Raw genomic sequence first — 14,280 nt, 5'->3', positions numbered from 1 at the left:
AGAGGCCCAGATTTGACTCAGGAGGCCACTGCTGGTGATGTGTTTGGGAACAAATCTCCAGAAACCTGCGTGCTTCTGAACTTGGTCTCTGTTGCATCTGTACCTGCAAGGAGAAAACAATCCTGTGACCTTCAGAAGAACATGGAGGAAAAGGGTAATTTAGGTCATATGGACAATGAAAGCAGAGAGGATCTTGCTTTTTGCCTGTATTAAGCTAGGTCATGAAGGGTAAGTGAAGCATGGTGCAGTTATAATTTTCCAGAGACGTGGCTTTGTTCATCCTGTGGGGCTTCCTTAATATGCATTCTGCACGTTGTGTAATAACCGTGTACTTTAGGAGCAGGGGGCTTACCTCTCCTCAGCTGCAGGGGTTGACCTCAATTGAATTAACAAATCAGGGTATTACCTTTGCTCTTTTTATGAGGATTACTGGAGTTAATTCACCAAAAGCAAATTCAGTTAGAAGAGTGTCTGGCACGTATTTAGTGCTCAATGAACATTTGTTGTTGATACTAGTGTAACAATGACTGGTTCAACCAGAGGAAGCCTGGACGTGTTTCAGTGGTTATGGGATGCCATTCTTTCTTCTTGGATGGGGGTGAAGTGTGTATACCTACTGATGTCATCTTTCCACCTTGAGGGGAGCCAACCCAACCACAGGCCTGATAAACAAGGAGGGGCAGAAGAGGCCACACCCTGATCCAACTGTTCTTGCAGCCTGCTACCTCTGAACATTTCACTTGTTTGAGACAAATACATCCTGTCTGTTACTTCAATTACTGGAGTTTGGTTTTCTCTTGTTTGCCAGCACCGTAACTGATACCAAGCCCAGGTCCTCATTTTAACTCAAGGGTCAAAATGATGACACTGGCATTCCGTTATGAGCATGAACTTGTTAAAGAATGGGATTAAATCTAATCTCCATGGCGGATGAATACAGTGATTCAGAGTATTCATTTTCTAGGACTGCCATAACAAAATACCACTGGGTGGTAAGACTGGGTATCTGAAAGAAAAGAAATTTATTTGTTCACAGTTCTGGAGGCTAGAAGTCTGAGATCACAGTGTTGGCAAGGTTGGTTTCCTCTGAGACCTTTATCCTTGACTTGTCACCTTCTCCCGCTGTTTTCACGTGGGCTTCCCTTTGTGTGCATCTGTGTCCTAATTTCCTTTTCTTATGGGCACACCATCCATATCAGATTAGGACTCGCCCTAACAACCCTATTTTAACTAAGTTACCTCTTTAAAGACCCTCTTTTCAAATATAGTCACATTCGGAGGTACTGGGGACTAGGACTTCATGATATGAATGGGGTGAGGGGCACAATTAATGATATTATATGGGTTATTTAAAATCAGATCCTCTCCCTTATTCTAGTTCCCATCTCTAAGGTTTTTGTTTAGGGGGTGTGTGTGTGTGTGTTTGTGTGTGGGGGCTGGGGAAAGGAGAGAGACTGAGTTTGGAAGAGCAAGTATATATCCAGAGAACAGCACACAATGAAGTTCTGGCTAAGTCTGCCTTTAAATATCTGTCCTCAAAGAACAATTCACATTGATGACAGGAAAGCAAATGTTAAGGTAGCTTTGGTTGTTTTACTCTTTGGGGAGATGGGTAACTTTTCTAAGGAAACTGTTTCAGGCTGACTTTTCTTTTCTCCCTTAACACTTCTTGGTTAAACCGTTGGTGCTTTATCGGAGAGTACAATCTCCTTTCTAGACATGGTTGAGCAGCTGTTTGTGTTCTTTCTAATGTCAGTAAGGCAAGTTTCCAAAAAAGAATGGACAGCTTGGTTTGCATTCCTAGGTAAGTCCCTGAGATGCATGGTTTGTGCTGTAGGGAAAAGCTGTATGACATGAAAGAGGTCACTTCCCCACTTGAGGCTGTTTCTTCCCATGTCAAATGAAACTGTTGGATTCCATGATTTCTAAGTCGTTTCTGTCTACTCATCATATGACTGGATGAAAAGAAAGTGTTTTAGTTTCTTTGTTGGGCTTTGCTAGTAAAAAGTGTATTGTTCTCAAAAACTCTTTCCCAGCATATTAGTGGCTATGAAACCCCAGCATACAAGTGGCTAGGAAACGTCAGGTATTCACAGCAGACAAAAAAGGTGCATTTCTCTGAGAATGAGATGATTCATATCTGCCATCTTTGAATATCTGCCCATGTTTATTTCGCTGAACAATTCTTTGATTGATTGATTGATTGATTGATTTTACAGGGGAGAAGGGGGAAGGGAAGAATTTTGGGTAGTGGAAACCACCATTATTGCATCATTGCTACTCAGGGTGCTGGCCCAGGGAAGCCATGCTCCAGCCCAGAGCTTCTTAACCAGCAACACACATCAAAATCACCTTTTTAAAAATACATATGCCTGTGATTCCACTTCTCAACATTTTGAATCAGTGAGTCTGGAGAAGGGCCTGAATGTGTGGAAAGTTCTGCAGGAACTTTCATGTACCACCAGCTCTGAGCTGCAGGTTTGGGCCAAATCCTTACCTCCTTTCCATTCCCGAGTCCTTTTAGCCAATGGTACTAAAACACCTGTATTACAGATACAGCTCTCATTAATGAAAATATATCTGCAATCAGGAGGGGCACCTCTTTTTTCCAAAATTTCTAAATGTTTTAGTTGGCTGTGCAAAAAAAAAAAAAAAATCTAAGTAATTCATAAAATTTTACCTATTTTGCCATTCTGATTGCAGTTATTTTTGAAACTAGGTAGAATGTTTTGCTACAGAGCCAATGTCCTCTAAACAACAATAAAACTTTGTATGGCACTGGCAATAGATTAAGAGTAATATTCGGTATCTCTGTTCTTTGTTAAATCACTGAGGTACATTTTGGAATTACAGCACTAACATAACAGGAGGTTTGATTCCATTAACACTCCTGGAGGGTTTATGTAAGGGAGTTACGTGTGTTTGCTGAACTGTAAATTAAACAGGTTCTAGGCTTCCACTCCTTCACATTTGCATCTCTGTAGCTGCATATGGAATTTGTTCTCACTGGACACCAGGAAGGAAAATCCAAGGAGAGTAAAAGAGGAAACGTTACTCAAAACATAGAAAAACAAAGAATTTCCTGCTTCCTCCACGAGTCCAGTTCTTGGAGGAGTGGAATAAGCAGATATTGTGGAGTCAAGCAGAACTGGCTCAACCCCCAGCAACTCTTGCCGCAACTGGTTGACACGTGTAACTACTTGTTACCCCTTCTGAGCTTCAGGACCCTGACCTGTAGAGGGTGGAAGTCACACTCATGGAGCTGGTTGCTCTGAGGATCGGAGTAAAGATGGTGCGTGTAATATAATAGGCATCCGCAAGTGGTTCCTGACATCATCATTATGATCTCCTTAGGAATAAAAATAGGTGCAATAGGCAAGAATTTGGTTTTTCTTCATAGTTTCCTCTTAGTGAGAGAACTCAAAAGGAATTAGAGTAAATTTAGAAAGCTCTAATTTGCCCGTTGGTAAATAAGAATATGCCAACTTGGAAGTAGTTACCTCTCTATAGATGAAGCACAAAATGTGTACAAATACTAAGGTGTATGTGATTTTCTCAAGGGGAAAAAAGAAAGAAGCCCTTCAACTTCCTTTGAACTGCACATTAGCTGTGAATTAATAGCTTTCCTTGAAAAATAGTGAAAACTCATACTCCCTGGAGTTGACCTGCTGCTACAATTTGGCACCATCTTTTTCAGTATGGGGAAACTGGATTCAAACAGTATAGTAGTATTTACAAGACCTCAATTCTTACAGAATCTAAGATTAGTAAAGTACAGAGCAGGTGGCTGTAAACTGTCCCTTAGTTGTTGTGAGGGAAGGGGAGAAGAAAAACTGAGCCTTTAAAAAAAAAATTAACTGGGGCACCTGTGTGGCTCAGTCGGTTAAGCATCTGCCTTCAGCTCAGGTCATGATCCCAGGGTCTTGAGATCAAGCCCAGTGTTGGCTCCCTGCTTGGCGGGGAGTCTGCTTCTCCCTCTGCCTCCCCCTACTTGTGCTCATGTGCTCACTCTCTCTCTCTCTTTCTCAAATAAATATAACATCTTTTTAAAAATTTAAAAATTAAAAAATTAACCTCTTAAAATCCTGAACTTGCTTGGGGCAAATTCTTGTATCAACCTGATTGTCTAGGAAAGTGGAAGCAGAAAGGAAGGAAGGGTTGTGATGTTAATATCAGACATTCAAAATCAAGGCGAAGTATAACTACCATGAAGTATAACTATCATAAATCTTTTTGCACCAAATAACATAATAGAAAAATGTAGAACATAATATGGTTGAAATAACATACATAATTATCAATGATTTACCCTGTAAATAGAAAATACATGTTCTTTTTTAAAGTGTTGAAACATTTATATTTTTTAAATTTAAATTTAATTAATTAACATATAGTGTATTATTAGTTTCAGGGGTAGAGTTCAGTGATTCATTAGTTGCATGTAACACCCAGTGCTCATTACATCAAGTGCCCTCCATAATGCCCATCACCCTGTTACCCCATCCCCTCACCTACCTCCGCTCCAGCAAACATTTATAAAAATAACAATATATCCCTAACCTTACACCCAAAGGAGCTAGAAAAAGGAGAACTAACAAAACCCCAAACCAGTAGAAGGAAGGAAATAATAAAGATTAGAGAAGAAATAAACAAAATAGAAACTAAAAAAAAAGTATATATTGGGATGGATTCAAAGAAACACTTGATAAATGATCAAATACAGATGAAGTGTTAGCAGTGGTTATCTCTGAAGGTAGGGGTGAGAGTGAACCATACTCTTTTGTGTGTTCTTTTATATTGTTTGAAGACTGTCTAACCAACATGTATCATTTTATAAGAAAAAGTAAGATTATTTTCATTTAAAAAGAATGCCTAATAATTACTGGATACCTACTGTATCCAGTGTAAATATTAAACATGTGTCCTGATACATCATTTCATTTCATCCTCAGTTTTTCCCTTCCCCACACACGTCTTTCTCTACTTCTATAATCATAGAAGCTTTAGGTGGACATGTAACCTCCAGCTAGAGACTACATTCCCCAGCCTCCCTTGCTGCTAGGTGGTCAACTAATTGGATGCCCGCAGAAGAAATGAGTGCATCCCCTGCTAATCTTTCCTCTTTTAACCTTTCTTGCTGCTAGAATATAGACTGAATGGGGCGCCTGGGTGGCTCAGTTGGTTGGGCGACTGCCTTCGGCTCAGGTCACGATCCTGGAGTCCCTGGATCGAGTCCCGCATCGGGCTCCCTGCTCAGCGGGGAGCCTGCTTCTCCCTCTGACCCTCCCCCCTCTCATGTGCTCTCTTTCTCTCATTCTCTCTGTCTCAAATAAATAAATAAAATCTTTAAAAAAAATTAATTTAGAATATAGACTGAATGGACATGGTGGTGAGCCATACTCAACCAAGCCAAAGAGGGCCACCATCTAGAGAATGGGGAGTAACAAGAGAGAGGACATGGTCCTGATTCCTCAGAGCCCCAGAGCCCCAGATCAGCCTTGGACTATTTACAATCAGGCTGTTTGAGGTGGGGTTGGGAATAAGCATCTATCTTATTTAAACCACTATTAATTTGTATCTGTTAAAGCTGCCCCATCAATATTCTGTTATTATTTTATATTTTGTAGCTTTTATACACAGTTGTAATGTGTCTTATGACCATAATTATTTAAAAATTCACATTATGTTGAATATATTTCGGTGCTCACCAATAATCCTTATATGTTTCAACAACCCCCCTGTAATAAATACTTTATTCTAATCATGCTCAGTTGCCCTGATATATGGGTGATATATTCTCAGAGTTCTTCATATTTAAATGACATCTTGATTTTTTTAGAATTCTTGAATCATGCCTTTTTCCCCTTAAGTCTCTGGAGATTGCTTTTTTTTTTTTTTTTTTTTAATCTATTGGGCTGAAGGGAAGTGTTGAGATCCGCCTGATTATTTCTTCTTTTAAAGTAATCTCTCAGGACACGTGGGTGGCTCAGTCGGTTAAGCATCTGCCTTCAGCTCAGGTCATGATCCCAGGGTCCTGGGATCGAGTCTCACATCGGGCTCCCTGCTGAGCAGGGAGTCTGCTTCTCCCTCTGACCCTCTTCCCTCTCGTGCTCTCTATCTCTCATTCTCTCTCTCTCAAAAAAAAAAAAAAAAAAATCTAAAAAAATAAATAAAATAAAAGAATATTGTAGACTCTTCAATGTATAAATTTCTGGCTTTTGGGGCGCCTGGGTGGCTCAGTTGGTTGAGTGACTGCCTTCGGCTCAGGTCATGATCCTGGAGTCCCGGGATCGAGTCCCGCATCGGGCTCCCTGCTCGGCAGGGAGTCTGCTTCTCCCTCGGACCCTCCCCCCTCTCATGTGCTTGCTCTCTCTCATTCTCTCTCTCTCAAATAAATAAATAAAATCTTTAAAAAAAATAAAAAAATAAATTTCTGGCTTTTATTATTTCATTTTCTTGCTATTTAATTTTTCTTTTTATTCTGTTGTCTTAAAAAACACCATCATAACTTACTCATCCATTCAACAAATACTAAATAAACGTTGGCTACCAGTCTTTTTTTTTTTCTTTTGAAGATTTTATTTATTTAGAGCAAGGGGAGGAGAGGAGGGAGAGGGAAAGAGGGATCTCAAGCAGACTCTGTGCTGAGCGTGATGCCCAATGCAGGGCTCGATCCCACAACCCTGAGATCAGGACCTGAGCTGAAATCAAGAGTCAGACACTCAACGGACTGAGCCACCCAGATGCCCCAGGCCACCACTCTTCATATTACTATGTGCCAGCCAGGCATTGTTCCAGATGCCAACAATAGAGTAATGAAGAGGATGGACAAAGTTTCTGCTCCATGGAGCATGCTTTTTAGTGCGAGGAGGCAGAAAATAATTAAACAACATCATTTCAGTTGGAGATACGTTTTAGGAAGAAAAACCAGGATGATGTGACAGTGTGACCACCACAAAGCACTGGATCAAGGACAACTTCAGTGTTTGAGCTGAACCCGGAAGGACCCGAAGAAACCTTTCACCCAAAGAGCCTCAGCTCCTTTTTGTCACATGACACATTTAACCCCTTAGGAAATCCTGCTGAGAGTTTCTGAGAGTGATTTCAAAATGTATCTTGAGTCAGATCACTTCTCAGCACCTCGACTGCTACCACCCTGGACCAGGCCACCTTTATCTCTCCACTGGTTTCCCTTTCTTCCACTTGTGTCCTCCCAGTCTGCTGTCCTCTAGTGTCCAGAATAACTTCTGAAAATGTAGTCATATGCTGTCACTGGCTTGCACAGATCTCTACACTGGCGTCCTATGACAAAAAGGGTTACTTTCTACCAGAAACCATTTATTTCCTCTTTCTCCACTAATAAAATTACCCAGTTTTAGTGAAGGACATTTCCCAGCTTCCCTTGCAGCCCGTTTGACCAGGTGATCAAATCCTGGCCAAGAGGAGACAAGCGGAAGTGACGTGAACACTTTCTAGCTTGTGCCCTTAGGAGGAAAAGAGTTGTCTTTTCCTTCTTATTTCTCCTAGTTCTGTTGGCTGGCACATGGACCTGTGTGGTGGTGAGCTACCTTCCAGCATGGAGAAGACAGCAAACTCTGGGCGGTGGTGGAATAACAAGAAAGATGGTTTCTGACACTCTGGAGGGCCTTGGACTGCTTACCCTCAGACTGTTACATGAGAGAGGAACTTCTGTATTATCTAAATCATGGCTATTCAGAGATGTCAGCAGAAATGATGTGTGGTACTGCTGGACCATTCCATTAAAAGAAAAGATGCTCCCTTTTTTTTTTTTTTTTAAAGATTTTATTTATTTATTTGACAGAGATAACAAGAACAGGAACACAAGCAGGGGGAGTGGGAGAGGGAGAAGCAGGCTTCCCACCGAGCAGGGAGCCCAATGCAGGACTCAATCCCAGGACCGTGGGATCATGACCTGAGCCGAAGGCAGACGCTTAACGACTGAGCCACCCAGGCGCCTCAAGATGCTCCTGTTTCTGAATCCACAATGCCTGCTCCCTCTGCTGCATCCTCTTGATGCTGCCTACATATGGACAGGTCTATGAAAGAGAAATATACTCTAACCTATTGAAACCTCTCTACTTTTGGGGTCTCTTTGCTACAGCATCTTAGATCCTGCCTAACTGATATATTTCCTTTCTTACTTAAATGTGAACTTCTTAATATGAAGAAGAGTATGCCTATCTCCTAGGGAGACTAACACGTAGCACAGTGTTTGGAACAAGGTATATACTAAAAATATATCAGTGCCTTTCCCCGTCCTCTTCACTCAGCACCTCCTTTTCATGCCTGGAGGCCCTAAGGTCAGTGTGACTGAATTTTCATGGGAAATTAAATACCTGTAATTAGAAAAGGTGGTTCTTAAGAGGATAGTATCACTACACATGTATGTCAGGAGCTGTTATGTTTTGACATTAAAAGGTTTCCATTTCTTTGGGAAAGTGAGGCATTGATTTCTTGCCTTTTCACTGTTATGGATAGCTTGTCGTCAGATCTGTGCCTGGGTTTTCTCTTCTCTGAGAACCTCAGGAATGGATTCCTTAGATATTCAGCGGCAGAAGCTCAGTGTGTAAGCACCGCTCTGGTCTTAGTCCGTTAAGGCCTGTGAATATCAACCCACTGCCAGGGCATTAATTAAACTGGGCAACAGTCAGAGCCATGATTGGGAACGCATGCTCAACCCCCACCGGCTGCTGCCACAGGATGGAAAAGGCTACCAATGGGGTTTCTACCAAATACTAATAATGAGATGGGTGCTTTACATACACTCTTTCATTCCTCACAAGAGCCCTAGAAACTGTTGTGATATCGTGATGTGACCCAGTGTGCCTGGGTCATACCAATGAACAAGATGCATAGGATATCTGGCCTCACCGAGCTTACACTGGTGGGGGCGGGGGGGGGGGAAGCTGGCCATAAACAAACAATTACACAGTTTTAAAATTATTTGGAAAGAGGGCGCCTGGGTGGCTCAGTCCTTAAGTGGCTGCCTTCGACTCAGGTCATGATCCCGGGGTCCTGGGATCGAGCCCCGCATCGGGCTCCCTGCTCAGCGGGGAGCCTGCTTCTCCCTCTCCCGCTCCCCCTGCTTGTGTTCCTGCTCTCGCTGTCTCTGTCTCTGTCAAATAAATAAATAAAATCTTAAAAAAAAAAATTATTTGGAAAGAAAGCTTTTGAGAAAAAGAGCAGCTCAACTTGAAGGCGGGTAGCTATTTAGGCTGAGCAAGATGGGCTGCAAAGGAGGTGGGAGTTCTAGGGAAAGTGGCGGGAAGAGCACCAGGCAACAGGAAAGGCATGTGTAAAGGCCCCGAGGCAGGAAAGAACTGGGCAGGTTTGAGGAACTGAGGCCTGAGTCATCGAAGCTGGAAATACAATCAGGGACCAGAATTTGTGGGGCAGGCCTTGAAAAGCTGTGACAGGGGGCTTAGATTTTTAACTGTAAGGCCGCAGAGAGCCAGAGAAGGATTCTAAATAGGGAAGAAAAGTGACCCAATATCCCTATCCATTTTTAATCCTAGTGCTTTTTTGGGGTAAATTTTATTGACGTATAACATATATTCAGAAAAGTCCACATATTTAAGTGTTTGGCTCAATACATTTTTAACAATGTAGAGATCGCTATTTAACCAGCATCCAGAAACAAAACGTCACCCCAAGCCCAGAATCTCCCCTCCGTTTTGTTCCATTCACTTACGCACCCCTGTCTTATGTCCTGTCATGCTCCTAAAGTCCTGCAAGTGCTGATGATCAAATTGTTTTAAAGATTTATTTATTTGAGAGAGAGGGAGTGGGGGCTAGGGACAGAGGGAGAAGAAGTCTTAAGCAGACTCTCCATTGAGCCCCTATGCGGGGGGTGGGGGGGTGGGAGTCTGTCTCAGGACCCTGAGATCACCACCTGAGCCAAAACCAAGAGTCAGATTCTTAACCGACACTGCCACCCAGGAGCCCCAGTGATGATTAAATTTTCAGGAATTTATGAGCTGGTTGTTAAACACAGCCACTATTTTTTTTAAAAATTTATATAAATTTGCATTTAGTTATTTTAAAAGCAAAGGCACGAACTTCTAGGAAATATAAACAAATGTATAGTGACAGAAAGCAGATCAGTGTGGCCTGGAGATGGAGGAGGGTAGGGAAGGGGCACCAAGGGGCACGGGGAAATTTTGGGGACGGTGAATACGCTCATTATCTTGATTGTGGTGATGGTTTCATGGGTGTATATAGATGTCAAAACTTATCAGATTGCATACTTAATCATGTGTAGTTTATTGTATTTCGGTTACACTTCACTAGAACTGTCAAAAAGAAAAAAAAGTGCTTGGAACATAGCTCACTAAGTGTATGTTGACAAGTTAAATAAATATAGACTAGACTAGGAGAGTTTGAGGATGGTGGAAATCAAGAGTGTAATTGAACATTTTAAGTTATTTTAATCCTGTATTCTCAGGTCACATTAGCTGTTGGGGCTTTCAAATTTGTATGTGAGTGAGGTGCTGAAAAGATCGTTTGGTATACATACAAAAATGTAATAAATACTCGAAATTCACCACTTCCTAAATATTCTATATTTTATTATTATTTATGCTCTTGAGGTTACATATATCTATTATTGTATGTGTCTAGTGGAAATCCCAGATAATATACTACAGCACAGCCCACCCCAACTCTGTATTAACTGACATCACATTAGTAGCCTGAGAATGGCCAAAATAAGAGTATTTACATCAGAGAAATCAGCCAATACTGCAAAACACGGCTTTCTTTTTTGGACAGCCAATTGCTAACCCCACATACACCCCAAGGGCAGACACTACTTAACTGGCTTTTAAACCCATAGAAACTTTATACAGAGGACATATTCTTGGGGGGGCTGATCTCTTTGGCTTCATCCACATTGTATTTGTGAGATTCATTCAGATCATGGCATGAACTGGATTCATTGGGGGAGAATGAATAGCAGGGGTCCAAGGGTGGGAGAGGCGGAAACCAGTAAAGAGGTACTTCTGGCCAGACTTTGCTATTGGGATAATATCTGAGAATGGAGTAAGGAGAGGGAGGCAGAGCTCTGAGATGGAACCCATTGGCCCTGATCCCAATGTCAAAGAAGGTCACAGCTTCTGGAAAGGTTCTAGGACCCGGAAACTGCACAGAGGAGAAGGGATTGAGGTCCATATAATAGGTGAAATGCATCTTGTCTAAAGAGGGGGCACCAGCTAAGGGATTTGTAACTGATAGTTGCAGGATTAGGTGTACAAGAAGTGAACGTATGATAAAGGAGACGAGACCCTTGTAGACAATGCAGATTGTAACCGTGAAATGAAGACAGCCATACTTTAGCAGAAAAAGCAGGTATTATCGTAGATCCTTTGTTTTCAAGACTTCTTTGGTTTGAAACAGGATGGGGAAGGTGACTAACACACAGGAAGAGAAAGAGGAGGATTCTTATCTCAAAGGTAAGATTATACTGATAAGCTATAGAGAGGAGAAAACCAGGGTAAGGATTATAGGGAGGAAGGGTTGATTATTCTTTTCAGCTGAATGAGTTGAAAGAAAAGGAAATACATCCATTCTTTTGTGTGTTTGTTCATTCATTCATATATTTAATATTTGTGTTTCAAGCAGCAGGCTCAGCACATTTGATGAAGAGGCAATGTCTGAGCCTAGAACTTTGCTTTAAGAGGGAGAGAAAGCATACACGATATGGAATGGTCCTCCGTTTCCTCCCCTTCCTTCTCCACCACCATAGCAATGCTCAAGAGAAGATGTGCTCTGTCAGGGGGGAGAGCATTCGTTCTTTTATTGCTTATTTTTTTCAACTCTCTGGTATCCCTATTGTAGCACTGTCAAGATATTGTGAGAATTAATGTCAAGATAAACTCTAAAACCGATCCAGGGTAGCACTGTTTACCGTATGATCCCAGAACTCCACACATCAGAATAATTTTTCTGTGGCAGGTTGAATTTCATACCCCCAAAAAGATATGTCCCCAAGTCCTAACCAGTGAATGGGACCTTATTTGGAAATAGGATCTTTGCAGATTAAATTAAGGATCTCTAAATGAAATCCCCCTATACTTAGGATGGTTTTAAATCCAATGACTGGTGTCCTTATAAGAGAAAGTAGAGGAACATTTGAGACACACAGACAGGCAAAGGAGGCAGAGATGGGGGTGATGTAGCCACAAGCCAAGGAAAGTCTGAGCCTGCACAAGCCAGAAGAGGCAAGGGAGGAGTCTTCCCAAGGGCCTTTGGAGGAACCATGGCTCTGCCAATACCTTGATCTTTGGCCTCCAGAACTGTGAGAGAAAATTTCTGTTGTTTTCAGGCACCAAGTTTACTGTAATTTGTTAGGGCAGCCCTAGGAAACTGATACCTTGTCAAAAATGAGATGCTCAGGCACCAACCCAGTCTACTGAAAGCAAAGCCTTAGCCGCAGGCCTGGGAATCTGCATTCTAACCAACTCCTCTGAACTTCGGTCTATAAAGTTTGACAGCTACTGATAAGAACGACTGAGTGTGGCTTCTGTCATCCAGGACAAAAATAGCCCCAATAGCCCAATATTTCAAGATTTTTTTTCAATTAGAAAAAAAAAAAAAAAGGAAATCCCAAAGGCTGCCTGCCATTTCCTTAGCAAAGAACACAGGATTATTAGACAATTGTATGAAGTACTCAGATTTACTAGTTATTGGAGACTTATAATTACTTAAGCACTGACTGCATAGCAACTGGATGCGCAAACCTAAAAACATGGTGGCAGGTTTCACTAGATGGGAAACCTTCTGAATCAGTGTGTGCAGAAACGAATGAGGAAGGAGAGCTGAAGGGTCAGGGTTTATTCCGGGCAGGTAAACAGAAACCCAAGCTGGAGAGGTAATGGAGAATCTGGTAGCATCGATAACAAACATGACTAACATTCATTTTGGTATAAAAGCTGACAGGCAAAGGAGAAAGGACCAAGCTACTGAACTCTGTAAATGATATTTCTCACTCCTTCTGAAGTAGGCATGTAAGAATAATTGAAATGTGAGTGTTAGAGGAAACAATGCTTGGGAAAACTGATGAGCACGTTTAAGTGACCCAGGCAGCTGACTCTATGTTTTGGTCTTGTTCCCATGAAATCTATATATTTATGCACCCAGTTATTGAGTGTCTTCTAGGTAGTAGTATGGTGTTGCAGTGATGAATGTCAAGAGGAAAGAGCCATATCCTAGGGGGGCAGTGGGGGTGATGGACATGTAAACAAGGGTTTCAGGAATCCAAAGAAGGACTAACTTTTTCTGGGGTCTTTGGGAAGGTTTCAGCAAGGAGTGACAGCTAAGCTGAGCCTAGAAATTTGAGTAGGCATTCATCACGTGAAGAAAGGAAGCGAGCATGAAGTGTAAAAGCATGACTACTCTGATTTACTGAGTTCATACTTTGTGCCAGGCATGAGTCTAAGGTCTTTGTGTGTATTAACGCACCTAATCCCCGCCTGTGAGGTTGGTACAGTTGCGATTCTCATCTTACTGTTGGGGAAACTGAAGCACCAAGAAGCCTAGTGACTTGCCCCAAGTCACCCAGCTAACAGATGGTGGAGCCAGAATTTGAACTCCAGTAGGGGTCTTATTCCAGAGCTGCTCACCTATATACCGCATGCTGCTTCCTCCTAGTGGGGCCACGGTAGGGGTGTAGGGAAGGGGGTGGGCCGGAGCCTGACCTGAGTCTGGAGATTGGGGCTCAACTGGAATGGGTCTCCTGCACCGTAAGAAGTTTGCGATTCATTCTACATGTAGCATGGAGACAATGATGGCTCATAAGCAAGAAAAAATAAAATCAGTACTTTTAAGAGACGATTTCAGTGGACGATTATTTTGGGTTGGGAATGTACAGGGAAAGTGCTAGGAGAGTAGTAAATAGGCCATTGGGATTTTCTAAGGGAGAGCTGAAAAAGTCTTCACTTAAAGGCCATGGCGTAGAGGACCAAAGGAAGGGGGTGTTTCTTTTTTCTTTTTTGAGACAGAGAGTGAGCATAGGGGTGGCGTGGAGAAGGGGCAGAGGGAGAGGGGGAGAGAGGGAATCTTAAGCAGGCTCCAGGCCTAGCACAAAGCCTGATGACTGACTCAGGGCTTGATCTTAAGACCCTGAGATGAGCTAAAGATGATGAGCTAAAACCAAGAGTTAGACATTTCACCAACTGAGCCACCCAGATGCCCCAAGGGAGAAGGTATTTCTGAGAAATAGTTAGGATCTGGCTTTAAGAACTGCATTTTGTTCTCAAAAAG

The 14,280-nt window shown here is 42.2% G+C and overlaps 1 protein-coding gene across 1 annotated transcript in view; it reads left to right on the top strand.

The window, feature by feature from the left end:
• The first annotated feature begins 210 nt into the window (after positions 1 to 210).
• Positions 211 to 14,280, top strand: part of HLF (HLF transcription factor, PAR bZIP family member) — an 80,668-nt gene continuing 66,598 nt past the window's right edge. Inside the window, exon 1 of the mRNA XM_021704226.2 lies at positions 211 to 228. Within this exon, the coding sequence (XP_021559901.1) occupies positions 222 to 228 (7 nt within the window). The 5' untranslated portion in view covers positions 211 to 221. The remainder of the gene's footprint in view (positions 229 to 14,280) is intronic.

The sequence above is a fragment of the Neomonachus schauinslandi genome, chromosome 15 (assembly GCF_002201575.2).
Source record: "Neomonachus schauinslandi chromosome 15, ASM220157v2, whole genome shotgun sequence".
In the NCBI taxonomy this organism is placed as follows: Eukaryota; Metazoa; Chordata; class Mammalia; order Carnivora; family Phocidae; genus Neomonachus; species Neomonachus schauinslandi.
Note: the sequence above shows the minus strand (reverse complement) of the source record. Positions and strands in the feature narration are given on the sequence as shown.